Source organism: Siniperca chuatsi, linkage group LG15 (genome assembly GCF_020085105.1).
Source record: "Siniperca chuatsi isolate FFG_IHB_CAS linkage group LG15, ASM2008510v1, whole genome shotgun sequence".
Lineage (NCBI taxonomy): Eukaryota > Metazoa > Chordata > Actinopteri > Centrarchiformes > Sinipercidae > Siniperca > Siniperca chuatsi.
Genome location: NC_058056.1, coordinates 27863981 through 27884670, shown reverse-complemented (window position 1 = coordinate 27884670; position 20690 = coordinate 27863981). Strand labels below are relative to the sequence as shown.

Genomic DNA, 20690 nt, shown 5'->3' with positions numbered 1-20690 from the left:
AAAATAGGACTGAAATCCAAAGTGGAGAGCTCCAGCTGCTCCCACGGTAAATGCAGACACAGCCAGGAGGAACACACCTGCAGGCCTTCACACTGATGCTGTTTTCTTGTGGTTAATGTTTATTTAACTCAAATAAATCGCACATCTGCACAGAAATCATGTGATCTTTTTTTGTGTTTTTTAGTTTTGACTTTGGGAGAGAAATGTTCTGCTTGCATTCGCCCTAAATTTAATGTTCAAACACTACAAATAATACATTTGTGAATTCGGACCTTATTTTTTAATCTCCACACGTTTGTCTTCTCCAACCTGAGGGTTCTCATGCGTGCAGCTTTAATTCCCTGCAGCGCTGTCATTGTACACGCCATAGAATAACTGACGAGGTGTTATATGTAGGTTTCTTTATGGTTTGGCTGCTGCCTCAGCAGGCGGACGCTTAACGAGAGTCTCCACACAAAGAATGAGGGTTTTATTCCTTCGGCTGAACAGACCGGAGCTTCTTTCTGCTGCAGAAGCTGCAGAAACAAACGGCAGCGAGGCGGAAAAGAGACGCAGGGAGAATCGAAAATGGAAAAACAAAAAAACTAAATGAAAAAGAGAATTAAATGCTGAGTGAAAAAACACAAAACCGACATACAGTAAAGCTGTTTGTAGATCATTAAAACATGTGCTCACAAATATAATTTACTTATATAAATCATACTCCTAATGAGAATAATAAAGAAGGCTTTTTATATTCTTAATTATGTGAATTTATCAGACTTTATTTATCTAGTAACTCTTCAGTTATGCTTCCTGTCGATTTTATTTCCTTCGTCACACTGCCAGAAAGATGTAAAATAAATGTGGGGTAAATTCTGAAGCATTGATTTATTTTTCATTTTATTGGCCCTAAAGTTGTCAAATTTAAACATATTCAGTCTTAAAAATATTAAACTGACTCATAAAGCACGTTGTAGAATGGAAACAGGTTCCTAAAACCTCCGAATGTACAGAAATAAGTAAATAACTACAAATAAAATGAGTAAATAAATAAAATCAACATTTGTTCATTTTAACATTATTATAAAACGCTTATTATTCTTATTATTTTTATGGTTATAATTAGTGAAGCCTTTTTCATTAAAATCGCAATAATTTGTTTTATTATGTATTATTATTATCTGACAGCAGTTTATTTATTACTTTTTTATTATTGTTTTATTATTATTTGTTCTTTTTTAAATCATAAACATTATCATTATTAATATCAGCAGCAGTCATAATAACTTTTACTTATTATTACTTTCAAGAATCATCTGGCTCTTTTTTATGTCATTTAAAATAAATATTATTGGTATTGTTTTTATTTTGAATTTTTTTTAAATTTGTTTCAAATGTGACACGAAGTTATTGTGACACTGATTTTAATACAGTTAATGTTTTTAATGCCTGTATAGCCTACAATGCAAAATAATGGAATAATAATATAATATAAAAAGAATAAACTAAAATATGATACATTTTAATATATATATTCAATGCTTGTGTATTAAATGTGTCATAAAATGTGTATTTTTATTTGGAAATTTACAATTTTGATTATTTTACACACAAATGTGCATCTAATATTCCAGATATTCAATAATAAGGGCCTATGTGTAGTCCACATAATATCTGTGTTATTCATATTATTCAAACAATATTAATAAGCTCTTCAAAACAGCAGTTTCTATATTCCAGCTGAACTAAGACCAAATAAATGCCTGTGACATGCTGAATTTATTGATTTACTGATTGATTTATTGGGTGTCAGTAACAAAGCTTCTTATTGCTGGCATGTTCTTCTTATGCAGCATTTAAAGATGTTTCTCAGGACGGCGACGACTCAGGCTGCTTTCACTCAACAACTCATTTACACACATGTGACGGGTTTCACCGTGTGTGTGCGTGTGTGTGTGTGTGTGTGTGTGTGTGTGTGCTGCAGCGGTGTGAAAACATCCACATGTGCTTTGCTGCAGAACAACAAACTGTGTGTTTGTGTTTCAGCTCTGAGTGAAACTTCTGCTCCCGTTTCTTCTTCCACTGTTAGTCGTGTTTCCTGTTTGGAGATCAAACCGGGACCGCAGGCTCGGAGCTGCAGCACCAAGACGCTCGCTTCTACTGATCGTCGCTTTTCTTTAATCGCTCACGCCGAGTCTCTAAAATAATTCAGTTTTTTGTCTTAAACCCGCCTCTCTCTCTCTCTCTGTCGCTCTGTCTCTCTGTTTTTTAATTGGCATATAGGGAGGCTTGTTTGTTTTTGTTGTCTGCTGTTTCTTAAATGTGTGTGTTCGTGTTCATGTGGCCCCCGGTGTCCCAACAAGCACCGCGGTAGGTGTTGGGAGGCGCTTTCGGCGGCACAAACACACACACACACAAGAAAATGACACAGAAAACACACACACACACACACACAAATACACAAGACAAAATAGATGACAAAGACAGAAATACACACTCGGAGACAGAAACACACAAAGACAACAAATACACAGAGACTCACACTGTGGAAATCACACACAAGTACACAAAACACAACCACACACACACACACAGAGACACACACGTACACAACTCAGAGACAAATATCTGTTAAAATACACAAAAACATGAAAAAAAAAAGACACACACACCCTTATAGAGAAGCACACACACACACAGACACAGCAGAAACGGTGTAAGTGAGAGACACACACACACACACACACACACACTCAGATGAAAGCAGTCGCCTCTCATGGGGCGCCATCTTGTGGCGCCATCGACCATCAGAGCCAGCAGACGCCTGCAGAGAGTTTGATTCCAGATTATTTATCGGTTGCTGTTTTTGTCCTTCTTCTCGTTGTGACTTTTCCCACGTCAGCGTGTGAAACTGCTGCAGGTTTCAGCCGAGTTTAGCTTTCTCACTGTCGACGTCGATGTAGTAACAGTGGGCAGTTCTGCTCCTGGTGTTTAGGAGTGAACATGTTAAACGTATTTACCTTTCCTGTCATTACTGTAAGTATTAATATCTCAGTGTAAGTGCATGTTGTAATATTGTAGCTGATGGTGCACTGGAAATACTGTTGTACTTCAAGTGTAGCAGTACTGTAGTACTCATGGCTCAGGCGGCAGTAGTACTGTAGTAACAGCTGTCATATTAGACGGCGGTGGAATGTAACAAAGTACATTTGAGTCGAGTCAGTGTTATTTATTCAGCCCAGCATCACAGATCACAATTTGCCTCGAGGGGCTTTACAGTCCGTCCAGCAGACGACCCCGTCTGTCCTCAGAGCCTCGACTCGAATGAGGAAAAACTCCCCCAAAAACCCCCTTTAACAGGGAACCAAGATTTATTCAAGTACTGTGCTTAAGTACAAATCCGAGGTACTTGTACTTTATTTCCATTTTATGCTACTTTATATTTCTACTCCGCTACATCTGTCTGACGGCTTCAGTTACTTTGCAGATCACAGCGTTTCATCCCCTTCCTGTCCAGTGAAAACCTCGTATCTCCAGGTGTTTGTGACGAGCTGAAGGATGAAGAGTTTCCTTCACGTGCTGAGGAAACTCTCCTCCTCCTGAAGCTGAATAAACTCTTTAACCCCCCCTCGGATCAGCTGGAGAACGCATCGTCACAGAGCTGAAAACAGGCTGTTTCTCTGAGCTCAGGGAGACTTTTCAGAGATACGAGGTTCTCGCAGGACAGTGACATGTGACGATCTTATAGACCATGATGCATTGCTGCAGGTTAAACTACCCAACAGTATATAAAGCAGTTAAAATGAGCTCAACCTGAAACATCTGCAGCAGTAAAATGCAACACACACATGAATGCAGCAGGAATATGAATCCAGAAACATCAGATATAATAAAACACTGACAGGAGCGTTTTACTGCACAGGGACGACTCTTACTGTCACACTTTAACTACATTTAGCTGATAATACTTATATGCTTTTCGTTAAGCAGGACTTTTACTTGTAGTGGAGTATTTGTACAGTGTGGTTTTAGTACTTTTCTTCCACCGCTGCATAACAGAAGTACACGCAGTAGCTGTACTGTAGCTGTCGTAGTGACAGTGATTTGTATTGATATCAACAGTAATATTAATAAATGCATGGCAGTAATTGTAATTGGACTTGATATATAGTACAATTTAATGAATGTACACTGTACAATGATGGTGCCCAGTAATATACTGTACATTATATTATACATCAAGTAGATGAGTGTATGCGCTGTATGGCAAGCTGCTGCTTTTATTGAATATATGCACACAGTTTAAGTAGCAGTAATGGTACAATGTAGTAATGCTCTCCTGTGAACGTACAGTATACTTAGTGGTAATACTGTGTAATACCAGTAGCAGTCACAGCTGTGGTAGTACCATTAGGCTTAGTAGCAGCAGCAGTAATAATAGTAGCAGTTAGAGTAGCAGCAGCAGTAGTAGATGTAGTACTAGAAGGAGTAATTATGTAGTATTTACGGTGCTGTTGTGCTACTCTTATTAAACCAGCACCTGCAGCAGTAGTACTAGCCGCCGCAGTATGGTAGTACTGTAAGAGTGGTAATGCTGTACTAGGCCCAGTGGTTGTAGCAGCAATATTAGTGGACGTTACAGTTGCAGTAGTTGTAGTAGAAGGAGTAATCATGCAGTATTTACTTCTAGTAAAGCAGCATAATAGTAGTGTACTAGCTGTAGTTATAGTAGTTATTATCCTCATAAAATAAAAGTTGCAATGTTTATGTAGTTTTCACTTATATGTATTTGTATTTTTAACTGCAAGTCAATATTTATTATTATTATTACTATATTATCTTACTTCTGTATATTTTCTAATAGCACATTTGTTCTGTTTTCTGTATTTCACACTTGCTTTGGCACTGTTAACATCTCTTTCCCATGCCATTAAAGCCCAATTGAACTGAACTGAAAGTGTAAAATGTTGCTGCTGTTAAATTTCATTTTTAGATTTACGGAAAATATACATTTTTTTAATGAAATTTAAAAAGGCTGTTGGTCCTGTCAGGACCTGGTTTGGTCTGGTCTGGTGTGAGCTGGAGGGATTACTCGGCGTCTAACCCGTCCGTCGGTGTTGTTGACCCTTTCCACTTGTCTCTCTAAAGAGCTGCTTCCGCCTCGCCCCGAGGCCTTTTCTCTGTCACCACCCATTACCATCAAACCTGAACACGGAGGAAAACTACAAGACTTTCACCGAGCGCTAAACCTCCGCCGACATGGAGCTCTTCCCCAGCAGGCTGCATCAGTGGTGGAAGAAGTACTCAGATCTATTACTAAAAAGTAGTAATACCAGTGGGAGTATTATAAGTAAACGTCCTGCATTCAAAATCTTACTTAAGTAAAAGTACAAAAGTATTAGCATCAAAATATACTTAAAGTACCAAAAGTAAAAGTACTCATTATGCAGAACGGCCCATTTCAGAATAATATATAGCATCGGATGCTAATTATTGATGCATTAATGTGTTCATCGCTGTGATGTTGCAGCTGGTGAAGGTGGAGCTCATTGTGATGACTTTATATGCTGCTGGGTAGCTTCATCCATCATCATTTATTAGTGGATTTATATTTTGTAGTAATAATCTGCAAAATAACTAATGAAAAATAAATGTAGTGTGTAAAACGTACAATATTGCTTTCCAAAATGTAGCGGAGTAGAAGTATAAAGCAGCATAAAATGGAAATACTCAAGTAAAATACCAGTACTTCAAAATTGTACTTAAGTACAGTTAGTTAGTTGGCTGTAGTCCACCAGTGGACTTCCTCCATCGGTACAGTCAGTGTGGAAAAGATGGATGATAATGGTGGTGGATGAAGGCGGAGGAGATACCACAACAACAATACAACGCATTTGGACACGCCAGGGTTAGCCTAGCTTAGCATAAAGACTGGAAACAGGGGGAAACAGCTAGCCTGGCTCTGTCTGAAGTTCAAAGTTCATCTAAAGCTCACTGATTCATATTTTTTTGTTTAACCCGTACAGACACAGAAAAGTATAAAGTTTGTAGTTTTAGGCGGAGTTATCAGCTGAAACCATTCCTTGATTAAAGTCAGCAGAATTTGCATGTGGGATCAAAACATTGATTACAGCCACCGTTTTATTCTTGAAACTAGGTCTGTAATTATAAATCTGTCCCTGCATGCTGTCAAATCTGGACTCGCAGACAGCTGCTTAAATTTAGTTTCTGCTGACTCTCCTGTTCAACCCTGCCTCCTAGAAATGACACTTTCATCGTACCCGTTACGTAATCGCTGCCTGGAACATGTTTATTCCAGTGAAGTACGTTGTTGTACCGCACAGAAGTTACAGTGATGAGGTTGGGCTAGACCAGGTTTCCATGCCGAGTCCTGCTGGTGGTAAGCTTCAGGCTACTAAAGCACTTCGGTTAGTTTAGGGAAAGACGCTTGCTTCAAGTCAGTGTTGACTTTTTAAATATTTAACCAAGACCAACATTTTCCCAAGTGCTTTGAGTGCCTAAACAAAACCATTTAAACGTGAGACAAGCTTTAGCTCTCAACTAACAAAAAAAAATGTAATCCTACTGACGGCATTACTTTAAAAACACCTCAGCCACTACAGATTTGTATATAAATGCTTCGAGGAGACAGGGTCTCCTTGGTAGATGTTTACTAGGGCTGCCACTTTGTATCAGAGATTCAAACTACCGTTCGAACGTGGGGAAACATTCGATCTGAAATGGTCTGTTCTCTTTACTAACGTAAAATGGGGAAAACTAGTGAGCCGCGCTTATTGGATAGTCATGACACCAAACTATCTGAGAAGTGTGGAAGTGTTATGGACTCGACGCCACAGATTGGGAAATCCTGGATGAAGGTAAGACTGTTTGCTCACTTTGTAAATGCAACTGCCTTCCAGTAATGTCAGCTCGTCACTCCGTGAATGATGGAACACCAATTTGAATGAATTCTAATTTTATTTACTTTTTTTTAAAAAGTGTCAGCCGTAATGTTAATGATTGGCTTTGTACTTCACCTTCAAACATTTTGTCCTCAGGTAACATTTCCAAAGATGTTGACCATGTGGTACAAACTACAATCTGTGTCCCTCAGATCATACAAAATGTCCTCCAATGATAAAACTGTAGAAAAACAAAATTATCCACATGACAGTTAATTATTACCGTATTATCTGTGTAAGTCAAAGAGCCGCGTGTATGAGGTTAAATCTGTAAGAAAATGCCACTGAACACATCTCCCAAGTTGATTTTAAAATATCTTTATTTAAACATGATCCAGAAAAAAATACATCTTTAAAGTTCCTGCAGATAGCAAACACTTTGTGAGCACTTCAGGCAGGTTGTTCAGAGCACAGACGCCAGAGGAGTGAAGCCATATAAGAAACAGTCAACCATTCAGCACATGTACACGCATTTCAACACTGGAGGCTAACAGCTCTGAGCCCGAAGCTAATCACATTCAGAGGAAACTTTTCCACCTCACTCCTCTACTAACACTGAGCTGAACTTTTACTTTTATAGACCAGGGTTCTGCCAACAACTTACCCGGAGGGGTTGCACAGTCGGTGTTTTCCTTAAGGACACTCACAGCATCGAATCTGTGATGTTTCACACACAGGCCAGGCCCTCCAACCAATCGAATAAAAGTATACTTACGTTAAAAGAATAGTTCGACATTTGGGTCAACACACTTATGCCCTTTCTCGCAGAGAATTAGATGAGATGATCGATACTGCTCTCATATCTGTCCCTTAAAGGTGGGGTATGCGATTCTAATCCAATGCATGTCTTTTTGTCAAATTCAGCGAATATCTCCTCACGGTCCGCTAGCTGTCCGTTCAGTGTGAGCGCTGGCTCTGTAAACGGGAAACACACAAAGAGGCTCGGCCCGAGCCACACAGCGCTATTCCAGCCATGATTTGTGTGTCGGGTAACGTTAAAGTAACGTTACTTTCTAGTTTGCCAAGATCTGCTGCTGTTGTGATGTTAGCTGTAGTAGCAGGAGAGTTGTGAGCGTCGCTGTCTGGAGCTGCTGTGCTGGCTCTGGGAAACCGTCTCGTCCTCTCTGGCTGTTAGCTTCGCAGCAGCAGCTGTAGCGACAGTTTGCTAACCCACAACCTAGCTAAGCTAACCTACAACCTAGCTAAGCTAACCCACAACCGAGCTAAGCTAACCCTAAACCTAGCTAACGTTAGTTACATTGCTAGCTGTGTCTGGCTGGCTGCTCAGATGACCTGCTGGTTAACATCTGTTGTCATCCCTGGTGAGAACAGTCTTAAGAAGCCCTTTGATTACTTACTGGTGGCTCTGATGTCTCCATAGCGTTTAATATAATATTATATATCTGCTGCCAAATTGGTTTGTCTGAAGGTTAAGTTTAGATTTATTTTTTTACTGGACAATTAGGGTTGTTCTGGCTCCTTGTATTTACAGATCTCACCACACTTAATAAATATATATAAATGAAATCGAGCAGCGTGGTGTATGATATTTGATTTAGTATATTATAAATACACAGCACATTACAATGGGGATAACAGGTGTATCGGTTGACCACATCTCGCTGTCAACGCGGGTTTCCTGCGTCCTACCGTTCTCAAGTTTGGACTCCTGAGTTCAAACTCCCAAAGACACGAGCTCTGTTCTGAGAAAGGCATATTGTCTGTGGGAAAATTAGTAGTACTGTTACCTGGTCACCTGATAGAACCTCACCTTTCCTTTTAAAAGTTCTTACTTCCTGTATACGCCTTCAGTAGCAGACTGTAGCTGCATGGGTGAACACACAGAGCTCCTGTACTTCCAGTCATCTACAGTTTCTTTGCAATAGATAACACATACACACACACACCACTGTTGGACCATTTGTACACACAATTACAAAACAAGTATTTCAACAAATGCTTGATAAGTCACCTCTTTACAGAGAAACATACGAGACAGGTGACATTTCTGTTCCAGGTGAAGCTGAAATGTCAGTTTCAGAGAAGACACAAGCACTGATCAGTGAGAGAGAGGCACGAAGAAGACAAGGCCAAGAAGGCTTCAGAGAAACAGCCCTTATTTTTCAGATCTGTGGCAGTATGATAATAATATAATAACCCTGATACATGCTGTTCTCCTTTGTCTCTGTACGGGAGAAGTTCAAAATGTGGCAGTTCAACTTTGCCTTGCTTATCGGTAAACAGACGTCCTGTAGAGCCTTTTCTGAACCATTACTGTCCACTGAGCAGCACAAAGGGCGATAAACTATAAACTTTTAAAAAGAAATTTGCAGTGATCACTACAGCCGCCCACTGTGTGTTCTGGTGGAAAAAGATTGTAGGAGGAACACTGAAAAAAAAAAATGAAAATTTGAATGCTTAAGTGCCAAAATGATTTGGAAAAAGGTTTGAAGCCATGTTCTATGATCTGAAATTAAAAAAACCTTATGAAATGTTTTCAGTTTTTACTGCATGGAAGCCAGAAATACAGCGAGCCAGAGGAGATGTAACGAGCTTCATTTTCCTGTGCTTACAATTTTTCCAACCCAAAAAACCCCACCCCAGAAACAACAGTTTTTAAAGCAATGTAACAAAGTGATGGGATAAACTGTTTTCTCATTAAGGTTTCTTGAGAAAACAGCCATGTCGAGATCCCAAAATAACTTTAACATGATCATGAGAAGAAAACAACAAAGAGACTCATAAAGTGGCACAGCAGAATTCATTTGCGTGTCCTCGTGAAATGGGTGGTGTTGGACGTTTGGTGATGTAGTGTCTTCTTGTTGGGCTTGTCGGCGAGCTACTGTAGCTGGCAAGCTACAGGTACAAACGGTAACATGCTAGCGCTGGACTGCTGCAGTACCACGTTATTTTTAGACAGCTGGTTTCCTAACTGCTAGATTCCACAGATTTGTATTTGTGCCACTGACTGCTGTCTTACGACTGACTGCAAACCTTGCTAAATCCCTTTTGTGGAGCAGTTCAACCTTCAGCAGAACAGGGTTGTATAAAACTGAACAGCACAACACAGCTAATATATAGCTTCCTCTATTTTGGACTCTCTGGCTCGCCGTTCCCTTGAAGGTCAGCACTGTCAAGATGGTTTGCATTTAGTCAGTGGCGCAAATTTGCATGTCAAAGTTCGAGTTTGACTCTAGGTGATAGACTCTGTAAGCAAATCCACTGATCCTAACGACTCTATTGCAATGATTGATTTTAGTCCAGAATTATCAATGTTGACGTGACTGGGCCATTAGTCAGAAACTGGTAGCATTTTGTTTACCTTTGACTGAATTCAAATACAAGTGAAACGGATAAGCTAGTAACGTTTCAGACTCCTGATTTCCAGTTTGTACTGTATGTTTATCAGTAAGCAAGGCAGCACTGGACCAACAGAGCGGACCGCAGGCCATGATCAGCACAACTGTGTCTCTGGAAACAGAGAGCAAGTTGAAAAGCGGTTTGCATGCTATCTTGCTAGCATTAGCTAACTTTATCAAAAATTAAAACTGATAAAATGGAGCAGCAGCTTCTCATGACATCCACCTACTGTTTCATTATCTAATCTAAGAACTCTGCCTATGATAGCGCCTTGTAATCTGCCTTCTTTAGCTAAATTGATGTTTAAAGGGACAGTTCACCCCAAAATCAAAAATATGTATATTTCCTCTCACCTGTAGCGCTGTTTATCCATCTGGATTGTTTTGGTGCGAGCTGCCGAGTTTTGGAGATATCGGCCGTAGAGATGTCTGCATTATTTGAATATAATGGGACTATGAGGCGCTCGGCTCGTGGAGATCAAAGCGCCAAAAAAAAAAAAAAATACATTTGAAGAACTCAAAAGCAACGTCTCTTTCCAGAAATCACGACCTGGCTACTCAAGATAATCCACAGATTTATTGTTGCAGTTTTATGTGGGAACTATCAATAGAAAGAAAACAGTTCCTACATTAAAACTACTCACAATAAATAGCACTATAGGTAAGAGGAAAAATATGTATTTTTGATTTTGGGGTGAACTGTCCCTTTAACGTTGAACCCAACGGCTAACTAGGCTAAATTTTGAGGTAAAGATGGAGCACATTCCGAAAAGCTTCCAGTGTGATCATGGCCTTTAAGTTATATCCCATACAAAGCTAGAACAGCGTGTATTTGGGCTCTACGTACAGTAAATGTGTTGAGAAACTTACAGCATTCATACTCTTTACAGAAGACGCTACGTAGCATTCAGGTGAAACTCCTGCCGAGCTGAAAACAACAGACACGCCATGCTCTGTTATTTTTTGGAAAACACAGGCGAGTTTTCCTCTTCTAAAAAAAACTTGACGTTAGTAACTGTTTTCTCAGCCTTGAATGTTCAGTGGCCTTCAGACTGAGTGACAGGCGGCCATTTTGTTGATAAACCACACTTGGCAACACCCACTGAAAGGGAAGCTGCTACTGTCTGTTCAATTATTCTGTGAAATTAAAATCTCAAATATAAAAAATAAAATAATTAAACCCTTGTGATGCAAAAACACCTAAACATTTCTGTCAGTGTTGGATAACTGTGGTTACAGTGTTCGGAAAAAACAACCAGAAAAATACTGACAAACGAAAATATTTATGTCTTGCGGTTTTTTGGTATTTGTTGGCGCTGTTGTTTGAGCGACCGAGGATTTTCATTCCAAATTGCTACATATCCATTTTCAGAAAACAAAGGTGCCTGAAACACAGAGTACTCCATCATCATGGTGGATTGTTTTTCACGGATGCAGCCGTTTTTTTTTTTGTGATCAACTTGAACTTTTGGATATCTCCTTTTGGAATGAAACCCCTGACATTTCATTGCTACCTTACAAAAGAAAACATCAGGAACTACATTTGTGAACGTCAGCTGTCCTCAGTAGAGGACATTTATAGTTTTAAATAATTATACTTTACATGCAAAAAAAAAAAACAAACAAAAAACTTTTTGTCATGGCTGAAGATGCGAATCAAAGATGACGCTTTTCTTAGTTTTTTTGCTCACTGGTTTAGAGCTGTAACTAACAACTTTTTCACTTTTCACTGTTGATTAATGTATAAATTATTTTATTGATTAAGCTTTTAAACATTTACTCTACACAAGGTCAAATCTAAAAGAAAGTTGTAATAAAATGTACGGTGGCCCAGAGAGCCTAAATTCTACTATAGCAGAGTGATAGAAGAATCTTTATGAACCCTTCGCGAGTTTTGATAACGATCTGCCTCTCTGTTTCATGATTAACTTAATTTAAAGCCGTGGCTTATTTCCATAACTTGACTGTAATCATCAGTGCAAAGTCTTATATATAGAAAAGTGATGATTACGAGAGAGGCACAAACTGGGAAGTTTCGTGGTTTCCAAATGTTAATCCGCGCTGCTTTACCGCAGCGTCTTGATTTCTCTGATTGTCTAAAAGAAGAAGTCCGACGTTTAGCCTTTCTGATAAATAACTCTGTGGGTCGAGGCTGAAAACTGTGAAAGTGCATTGCAATCACAAAAGTTATGCATTTCATAATTAGGAGATCTGCATACATACTCGCAAGATTCATGTCTAGAAGTTATGAATCCTTATTTTATAATTACAAATTATGGATTTTGGCATTATAAGGTATAGATCTCATAATTATTTTATCAGCACTCGTATCATCTTATAACTGACTCAGCATTTAAGAATGACAAGATCTGCATCTCTTAATCACAAGATATCCATATCAGAATAATTAAAATACCCTTGACCCTGTGATAGAAATAAATAATTAAGACACAAGGATTTCCTAATTACGAGATCAAATTATTACGATTACGGAACAGGGATTTCATAATTATGAGAAATGATTACGGGACTCTTACCTCGTAACTACGAAACAAGGTCTTCATAATTATGAAATAAAGTAATTATGGAATCCTTACTTTGGGAAAACAAGGATCTCGTAATTACGAAATAAAATACGGAATAAAATAATTACGATTACGAAACAAAACAAGAATCTATTGGTTAACTATAAGATAAAAAAATTACAATATCCTAATCTCGCAAATGCAAAGCACGGATCTCATGTTAACGAGACACGGATCTCGCCGAGCTTCTAGCGGAAGCTAACCTTTTTTCCCCTTTAGTGAATGCAATGTGCTTTCATAGAAGATAGGCATCTTAAAGTCCGTAATATTCAAAAACGACCCTTATTTGGTTTAATGAGCTGTGAATTATGCAGTCAGTGAAATTTAAATTGGTGCTTTGCTGATGTTTTGTTACGTATGCCAGTAAAAGTTTGGATTTAACTGATCTTTAAATTGTCTCCTCACTTGTTTTAATTTTGTGCTTTCTTTCATTTTCTTGTCTCGTGTCGGAGATAAAACTCTTCACACGTGGCCCCGTCCTCAGAGTTCACTGACCCTCTCACTGAGGGTCTCCAGCTCCTCCTCCTGCTCCTGGTAGCGCTCCATCCCCTGCCCGCCGTCACCGCGGGGACCGTTGCAGAGGTGCGTGGGGTAGTCGAGGCCGCTGAGTTGGGCGTGGTGATGCCAGCGCAGGTCGTCGCTCTCGTGGGTGATGTAGCGCTCGTTCATCCGGGACTCCAGGTTCCTCAGGTCCAGCCACATCTGGTAGTCCTGGTGGAGAAAACAAACACACCCTTAAAAATATACTGGTCCCAGAACTGTTGTTTTCATTTCATTTCAAATGTATTTTATTTCTTGGTCCCACTAAGGATGATAACTGGCTCATCCATCTGTCAACTGGTTTATTTTATTTATATAGCCAAAATCTGCTGGCAGGGGACTTACAATCCGTTCAACATTCAAAACCCTCTATCCCTTAGACCCTCGACTCAGCTAAGAAAAGGAAGACCAACAGAAGGTTTCAGGCAAAGGTTTTTTGACGATTACTCACTGTGGATATTGACGGTCCCCAGAGGAAGAATCATAATGACTTTGGTGACACCCTGACCGTTTCTGTAGTGCCACCATCAGCACAACATTTTTACTTGTAGACAAGAAATATCATTTTCACAAATAATCCCAACTCTTAAAAGGTCCATTTACTAGCTATTTCCGGAGCTTTCAAACATATCTCATGGTCTTCCAACCAGAAGGAGTTTGCTCAGTTGTCATCACGTGACCTAAGTATGGAAGTTCAGTCAAGAAAAAGCTAAAAAAAAATAGTCGTCAAACTACTGTTTCCAAGGCCAAGAATTTAGTTTTTTGGGGAGGCTTTTTGCCTTTAAGTGATAGGAACAGCTGAAGAGAGAGAGCGGGGATGACATGCAGCAAAAGGCAGCGGGCTGGATTCAAACCTGGGCCAATACACACAACAGAACACACATTAAACATCAAAAAAAAAAATTGAGACTGGTCAGTCTATGTTTTCTACTCCGATCTGGTCGTTCCAAGCCAACCCTTAACCTTTAGTCTTAAATCTAGTCTTTGTTGTATTAAGTTTAGATGTCATTACTGAGCTCTTTACTCCAGAACATGTACTTAAGTCTGGTTTTCATTGTTAAAAGTAAGTCTTTGATCCACTGTCATGTCCCTCTAACATTTTGTCTAGGCTTTTCCAGTATTTACACTACTATTTACTTGTTACTGTAGTATTAAAGGTAGTTCATTCGTTTAATGTAGCTTCAGCTTCCTCGTTCAGCCTTTGGTTGTGAGGTATCCAGGTGACTCTGCTGGTTGGAGGAAGGTGGGAGACCTTTACCACACGTCATTCCCTTTGTCTCTATGTTGTTTTCTCTATTTTACACTAATTTAACATCAAATTCAGAAACGCCCCCACAGTGTTTCATTTCATTAATGTCTTACCTGTAACCAGGGGTGACTGAGGGTCTTGTCGACACTGTATCTCTTCCTCATCTTAACTTGCAGCAGGTTGTTAATCAGGTCAATCGCTGAAAGCAAGGAAAGAAAGAAAAAGGAAGAAGTGATGAGCGAGAAAATGTTGAGGTAAAGCGAGGGTCGAGTGTCCAACAGAGGGAGGGATGAAGGAGGGGAGGAGGAGGAGGATGTAGGGTCGGAGGCCCCCCCTGTGGTGAGGGCCCAGTTGGGGCTAATGAGCAAAGCTAACATGATGTTAACATTTCTTCAGGGGTCAGCGGTCTGAACAGCTCTGGGACCCCGGGGCCCCTCAGGTCTACAGGGGCCTCCATCGCTTGGCATTATGCACATGAATGGACCACCACATGAATACCCCCTGAATCTGTCTAACTCGCTTTCCAAGAACTGACTGGACTCTCAAATATTTCTCCCCTCCCTCATTCCTCTTTCTCCGGGAGTCACATGACCCACTTTAATCTGCACTTTTTCCCAGCAGCGGGGCCGAAGGATGGCGAAGTCAGTCTCTCCAACACTCAGAGCAGAATATCTGCAACTCTCCGCCAGATTTTCCCGTGATTATGAACATTTTTGTTACTGTGAGTTTTTGTTACCTTTTTCCAGAAAAATAATAATAATAATAAAACTTTATTTATAAAACTTTATCAAAATAGAGTACAAAGTGCTTCACAACAAGAGAAATAAAAGTACAAAGTGAATGACGAAATATAAAGAAATAAAACACATAAAATACACAAAAGCAATAAAATAAACAGTAAAATAAACAGCCAGTTCAGGTAAAATCAGGATCTGCTTTCAGATAAAAATGTGTTTTGAGACGAGACTTAAACAAAGACTCTGACTCAGACAGCCTGATGTCTTCGGGCAGGTTGTTCCAGAGCCTCGGGCCCTGATGGCAAAAGCTCTGTCCCCTTAGTTTCCATCCTGGACTCAGGAACAGACAGGAGACCCCTGCCCGAAGATCTCAGACTACGTGAAGGTTCATAAGAGATTACAAGGTCTAAGATATAGTCTGGAGCCATAAGAGCCTTAAAAGTAATCAACAAGATCTTAAAATCAGTCCTGAAACAAACAGGGAGCCGATGTAAAGAGGCTGAACCAGGTGTGATGTGGTCGAACCTCCTGGTCCTGGTTTACAGCCGAGCAGCTGAGTCCTGTACAGTCTGCAGTCTTTCAGAGTTTTTAGATTAAGACAAGTGAACAGGCTGTTACAGTAATCGAGGCGTGAGGAGATAAAAGCATGCACAACAGTTTCTGCATCGGTAAGATTTAAAATAGATCAGATTTTTGCAATATTTCTGAGGAGATAGAAACATGATTGGACAAGCTTAGTGATGTGTTGCTCAAAACATAAGAGCAGAACATGATTGGACGCTAATTGCTTAATTGTAAAACACCTGTATGCAAGCATCTGCCTTTGTCATGTTTCTCCACTCATTTATTCAGGGTTTTCCTTCGGTTTCTATGTATTTACTCCTAAACACAAAATCTGAAGTGCACATAAGCACCATCAAAGGCAGTTCTTGTCATAAAAGCACTATTCAGTCTATGATCAGGAAACAAAACTTTATGTTTGTCCTCATAACAAAAGGTGGAGTTTCAAAAGTGCCCTAACTTTAACTTCTTCTCCATTAAACAACTTGAATCATGTTTGCATGTGGGCAGAGAAAAAACGAGTTCTCTAACAGAAGCCCTTTAAAGTGTCTTCTTTTAAAGTGATCTTTGAAAATGCAGATTTGTTGACGCACTAAGAGTTTATTCTCTGACATTTAATCCTCCTGCGGCTGACAGAAACGACTCTTACAACATTTATTTTGAAGTCAGCCTGGCTGGATGAGGAGGTGGAGGGAAGGTTAAGAGCGCTTCGGAGATCCAGCCGAGGAGCGAGTGAGTCAGGCTGATTTAAATCTGTCTCGTAGTCAACAGGACAATTCCAGCCAACACACACGGCGGACGCATTTAGAGACAATGACGACAACGACATGAGTCACGCAGCAGCAGAGAATGGCTCCAACTGCCTTCAAGGACGTGTTGGAGCTATCATACTGCAGCAGGAAGAAATAATAACCTGCGCTGATGTTGGAGCACAAAAAATAACCACCGACTCACACAGAAAGGCATTATAGGGAATGTGTACACTATTTATATTTGTTGCTAAAGGAAGGCTGATGCATAGTTTCATTACAAAACAACCCTGTGTTTACATGGGCATGAGTATCCTGGTTTTGATCATATTCAATATACGGCATTTACATTGAACAAAAGAAACCTGGTCTTTCATATCCTCGTCTACATGATCATAACAGTAACCACGTTTTTGATCGTCTCGATGGAACATTTCTGTACGGACTAAGTTACTAACAGTTGAGAATAAACTCGTTTTGGTTTCTGGCTGCTTTAGCTTCTCTGTCTTATAACCGGTAAAAGAAAACAAGAGTGACGTTCCCTTTGTTTGAGCATGTTTAACATCATTGCATCCTTTTTGTTTAACTGACTAACTACTGTGTAACTTGATGAGTTAGCTGCGAACGTGCCAGAGAATGATCCAACACCAGGGTTTTTAAAAACCTGGATATGGTGTTTACATGTGCTATTCATAACCAGGATACTCCCAAAACCTGATCATCAGGATAGCAGTGCACACGTAAACACACTCAATGAGACATTAAGCTGAGAAACCTGCACCTCGTAGGTAAAAGGTCAAAGTTACTGTGGTTTATCCGTAGGTTTTTAGAGGGCTTAGGCGCTGTGCAACCGGTGGGGTTGGGGAAATGTGAAGGTTTTGACCTAAAACTATGCAATCATTTTGGCCCATTGTAATTACTATAGATATCGCCAAAAAGCTTACAAACAAAACTTGCTATAGTTAAATAATAATTTTATTATTTACACATATCACAGCCTTCGTCTGAACATTTAATTCTTCTGTCAATGTTTGCCCTGTAAAATCTTGTGAAAAAGGGCCAGGCTGAGGTCCATCTATGGGGAATTACGCTAGCTAGCTAGCTCTCTGTGACGGGTATCAGACTGATACAGACCGCAGCAGAGGTGGTGGTGGTCCATGATATTACGTACCTTCCTGGGAAACTTTCTTCCAGGGATGAGGAGGGTACATGAAGGCAGCGTTCTGGATCTGATCGTTGATATCTTCATCTTCATTGAAAGGGAACGTCCCACTGAGACTGCAGGACAGACGAGAACAGATGAGTTTTATATAAAATACAGAAAATATATCACAGATTTGACAGATTTAACCTGCAATGCTTATAGATTGTATATTGTAGTGTTTTGTTTGTCACATTTTGCTGAGGACCACAAGAATATTTAAAACTAAAGAAGGAACAAACTGAAGAGAAAGTGAAAAATAAAAGGAAGCAAGAGAAGCAAAAAATAGAGAAAACATGTAAAAGACAGGAACAAAAACAAAGACAAAAGCACCTAAAAAGACAAAGAAAGAAAGAATAGCAAGCAAGAAATTTAAAAACAGTGAAGTTGTAGGAGCTAAACAAAGACGATTAAAACTTTAGTCCATATAGACTTTACTCTTAACCATCCGTCATGTGAGTTTCCTACCTGACGTAGATGATGACTCCCACCGACCACATGTCCAGGGAGCGGTTGTAGCCTTTGTTCCTAAGGACCTCGGGAGCGAGATACGCCGGCGTGCCGACCACAGAACGCCTGAACGACTTCTCGCCGATGATCCGAGCGAAACCAAAGTCACACAGCTTCACCTGAAACGAGGCCGGAGGCGTGTTTGTTTTGAAATATATTTCACATGACACCGATTGGCTTTCATTCTTAAGATCTCTGGTTTGTGACCTCTTAAACCTCTCGTCACTGACTGCTTAGGACTACCAGTTGTGACCAGTTGCAACCAAAGAGTGATTTTTATTTGGATAATAATAGTAATAGTTTACATAATGCGTCAATTTGTGCAGGTCTGGCCCAATATTTTGGATTATCATTACTGTGATTAGGAGAGCTGTATGTATGTATACATGTACAGTAGATCACAAAAAGCCATTATGAACAATGAACATTACATTTACAGTATATATATTTCACAATATTCAATATAAATACTGACGCTTTTTCATCACTAGGCGTACACCTTACCCAGAATTTTGAAAAATTCTCTTTTACCTGTAAGACTCATATTATTTAGGTGATCATCATGTGAAAACATAAGATTTGCACACAGTTAAATTACTTAAAATGCACCACTGAGAAGCCTGGTTTAGCCTAGCTTGTTAGCATTTAGCACATAAGCTGAGAGTATCACAGTGTTTAGAGACATTAGAGAAATGTGATACAGTACTGTTGTGTTTGCAGTTAGGTAATTGTACACGATAGGTGCATTAAATTTAATGTTAGCTTGTTAGATAATGTTAGCATAACTTGTCCCAATTGTTGATAATGACATGGTTTTATGTTAAGCAGTCCCATCATTTTTATTGATCACTGATTTTATGTTGCTTTTGTTTTGAGTTTTCCCCTTCCTTCTTTTGTGCTAAGCTAGGCTAAACATGTCCTGAACCTATATATTTAGAGGACACACAGAGATGATACTGCTATCCATCTTCTCATCTGACTAGGGAAGACAGAGAACAAGAGTATTTGACCAAATTTTGGACTAGTTCTTATATATATATCCCTTGGTTGCTGGTTAGCTAGCAAGCAAACGCACCAACTAGACATTGTTAGCTCTCTAGCTAACAAATGTTAGCTCATTAGCAACTGAAGTCTGTGTTTTGGGGTTGGAAATCAATTAAAATAGCTTTGAAGAGTCAAAATACAATTTGGACATGATAGGTGCACAGTTAGCTTGCTAGCTAATATTAACATAACCTTCCTACATTGTTCATAATGGCTTTTTGTGATCACTGTGGCTGACAATTACTCAATTGCAGCATATTTTCCAATTTTTCCAGTCTTTTCTCTTTTGAGCTAGGCTAGTAGATTCCCCCTGCTTCTAGTCTTTGTGCTAAGCTAGGCTAAACACGTCCTGGACCTGTCTCTATACTTGACACACAGAGATGAAACCGATATCCATCTTCTCATCTGACTCTGGGGAAGACAGAGAAAAGGATTACGCTAAATGTCAGACTGTTTCTTAAAATGTTTTCATTAGCTGACATTTTATTTCTGTGTGACAAACTGCTGACTCACTTAGCTAGCTTGCTCCCAACCTAACTTCAATGCAGCAATTCCAAATTACCTCTTTAAGACATTAGCATTTAGTTTGTTTCCTGATATTTGCAGTAGTAGCAGGCTCTGCAGATGATACACAGTAAGTAAAGTGTGTGAGGAATCCTGAACCCAACAGCCGGCCTGATGCATCATTAGAGCTAACAGTTATAGTTATAGTCTGACACAAACAGCTATTTCTGGAGAGGAGACTGAAAACTGCAGAAAGCTGCTAATAGTTGCAGTGAGAGCTAATGGACTGTGTCTGTTTTTGTTTGCTTGCCTGTATGTTCCTGTTTACCATCTTCCCTCTATTTATATATATATATATATATATATATATATATATATATATATATGTCTTTCTGTCTGTCACCTCCTAGTATCATGATCCTGGTGATTGGAAACAGTTCTGAACGTTTCTGTGCTGCATTCACTGTCTGTCACTGTCAAGATGCATCCAAAGTTTTGAAATTGTTTTGAATCTTAGAATCTTATCCTAGCCTCACATTTACCTTGTCTGAGTTTTCCCCTGCCATGTACTAACTCTCCTGACCTTTCAGATCCTGTCACTCCCACCTGCCCTGCAATTACCCCACCATTCTCCATCACCTGACCTCTCCCGCCTACCTGCACACCTGCCCCCACTTCCCCATCAGCCCAGTAGCAAATATACCAGC

At 39.7% G+C, this 20690-nt stretch overlaps 1 protein-coding gene across 8 annotated transcripts in view; it reads right to left on the bottom strand.

The window, feature by feature from the left end:
* Positions 1-12010: 12010 nt before the first annotated feature.
* The window catches only part of prkd1 (protein kinase D1), a 49950-nt gene continuing 41270 nt past the window's right edge, over positions 12011-20690 (bottom strand). For all 8 annotated transcript variants that reach the window (XM_044167024.1, XM_044167023.1, XM_044167026.1 and 5 more), the window contains 4 exons: positions 18394-18554; positions 17896-18002; positions 14791-14876; positions 12011-13599 (listed from right to left, as the gene is read on the bottom strand). In XM_044167024.1, the coding sequence (XP_044022959.1) occupies positions 13369-13599; positions 14791-14876; positions 17896-18002; positions 18394-18554 (585 nt within the window). In that variant the 3' untranslated portion in view covers positions 12011-13368. The remainder of the gene's footprint in view (positions 13600-14790; positions 14877-17895; positions 18003-18393; positions 18555-20690) is intronic.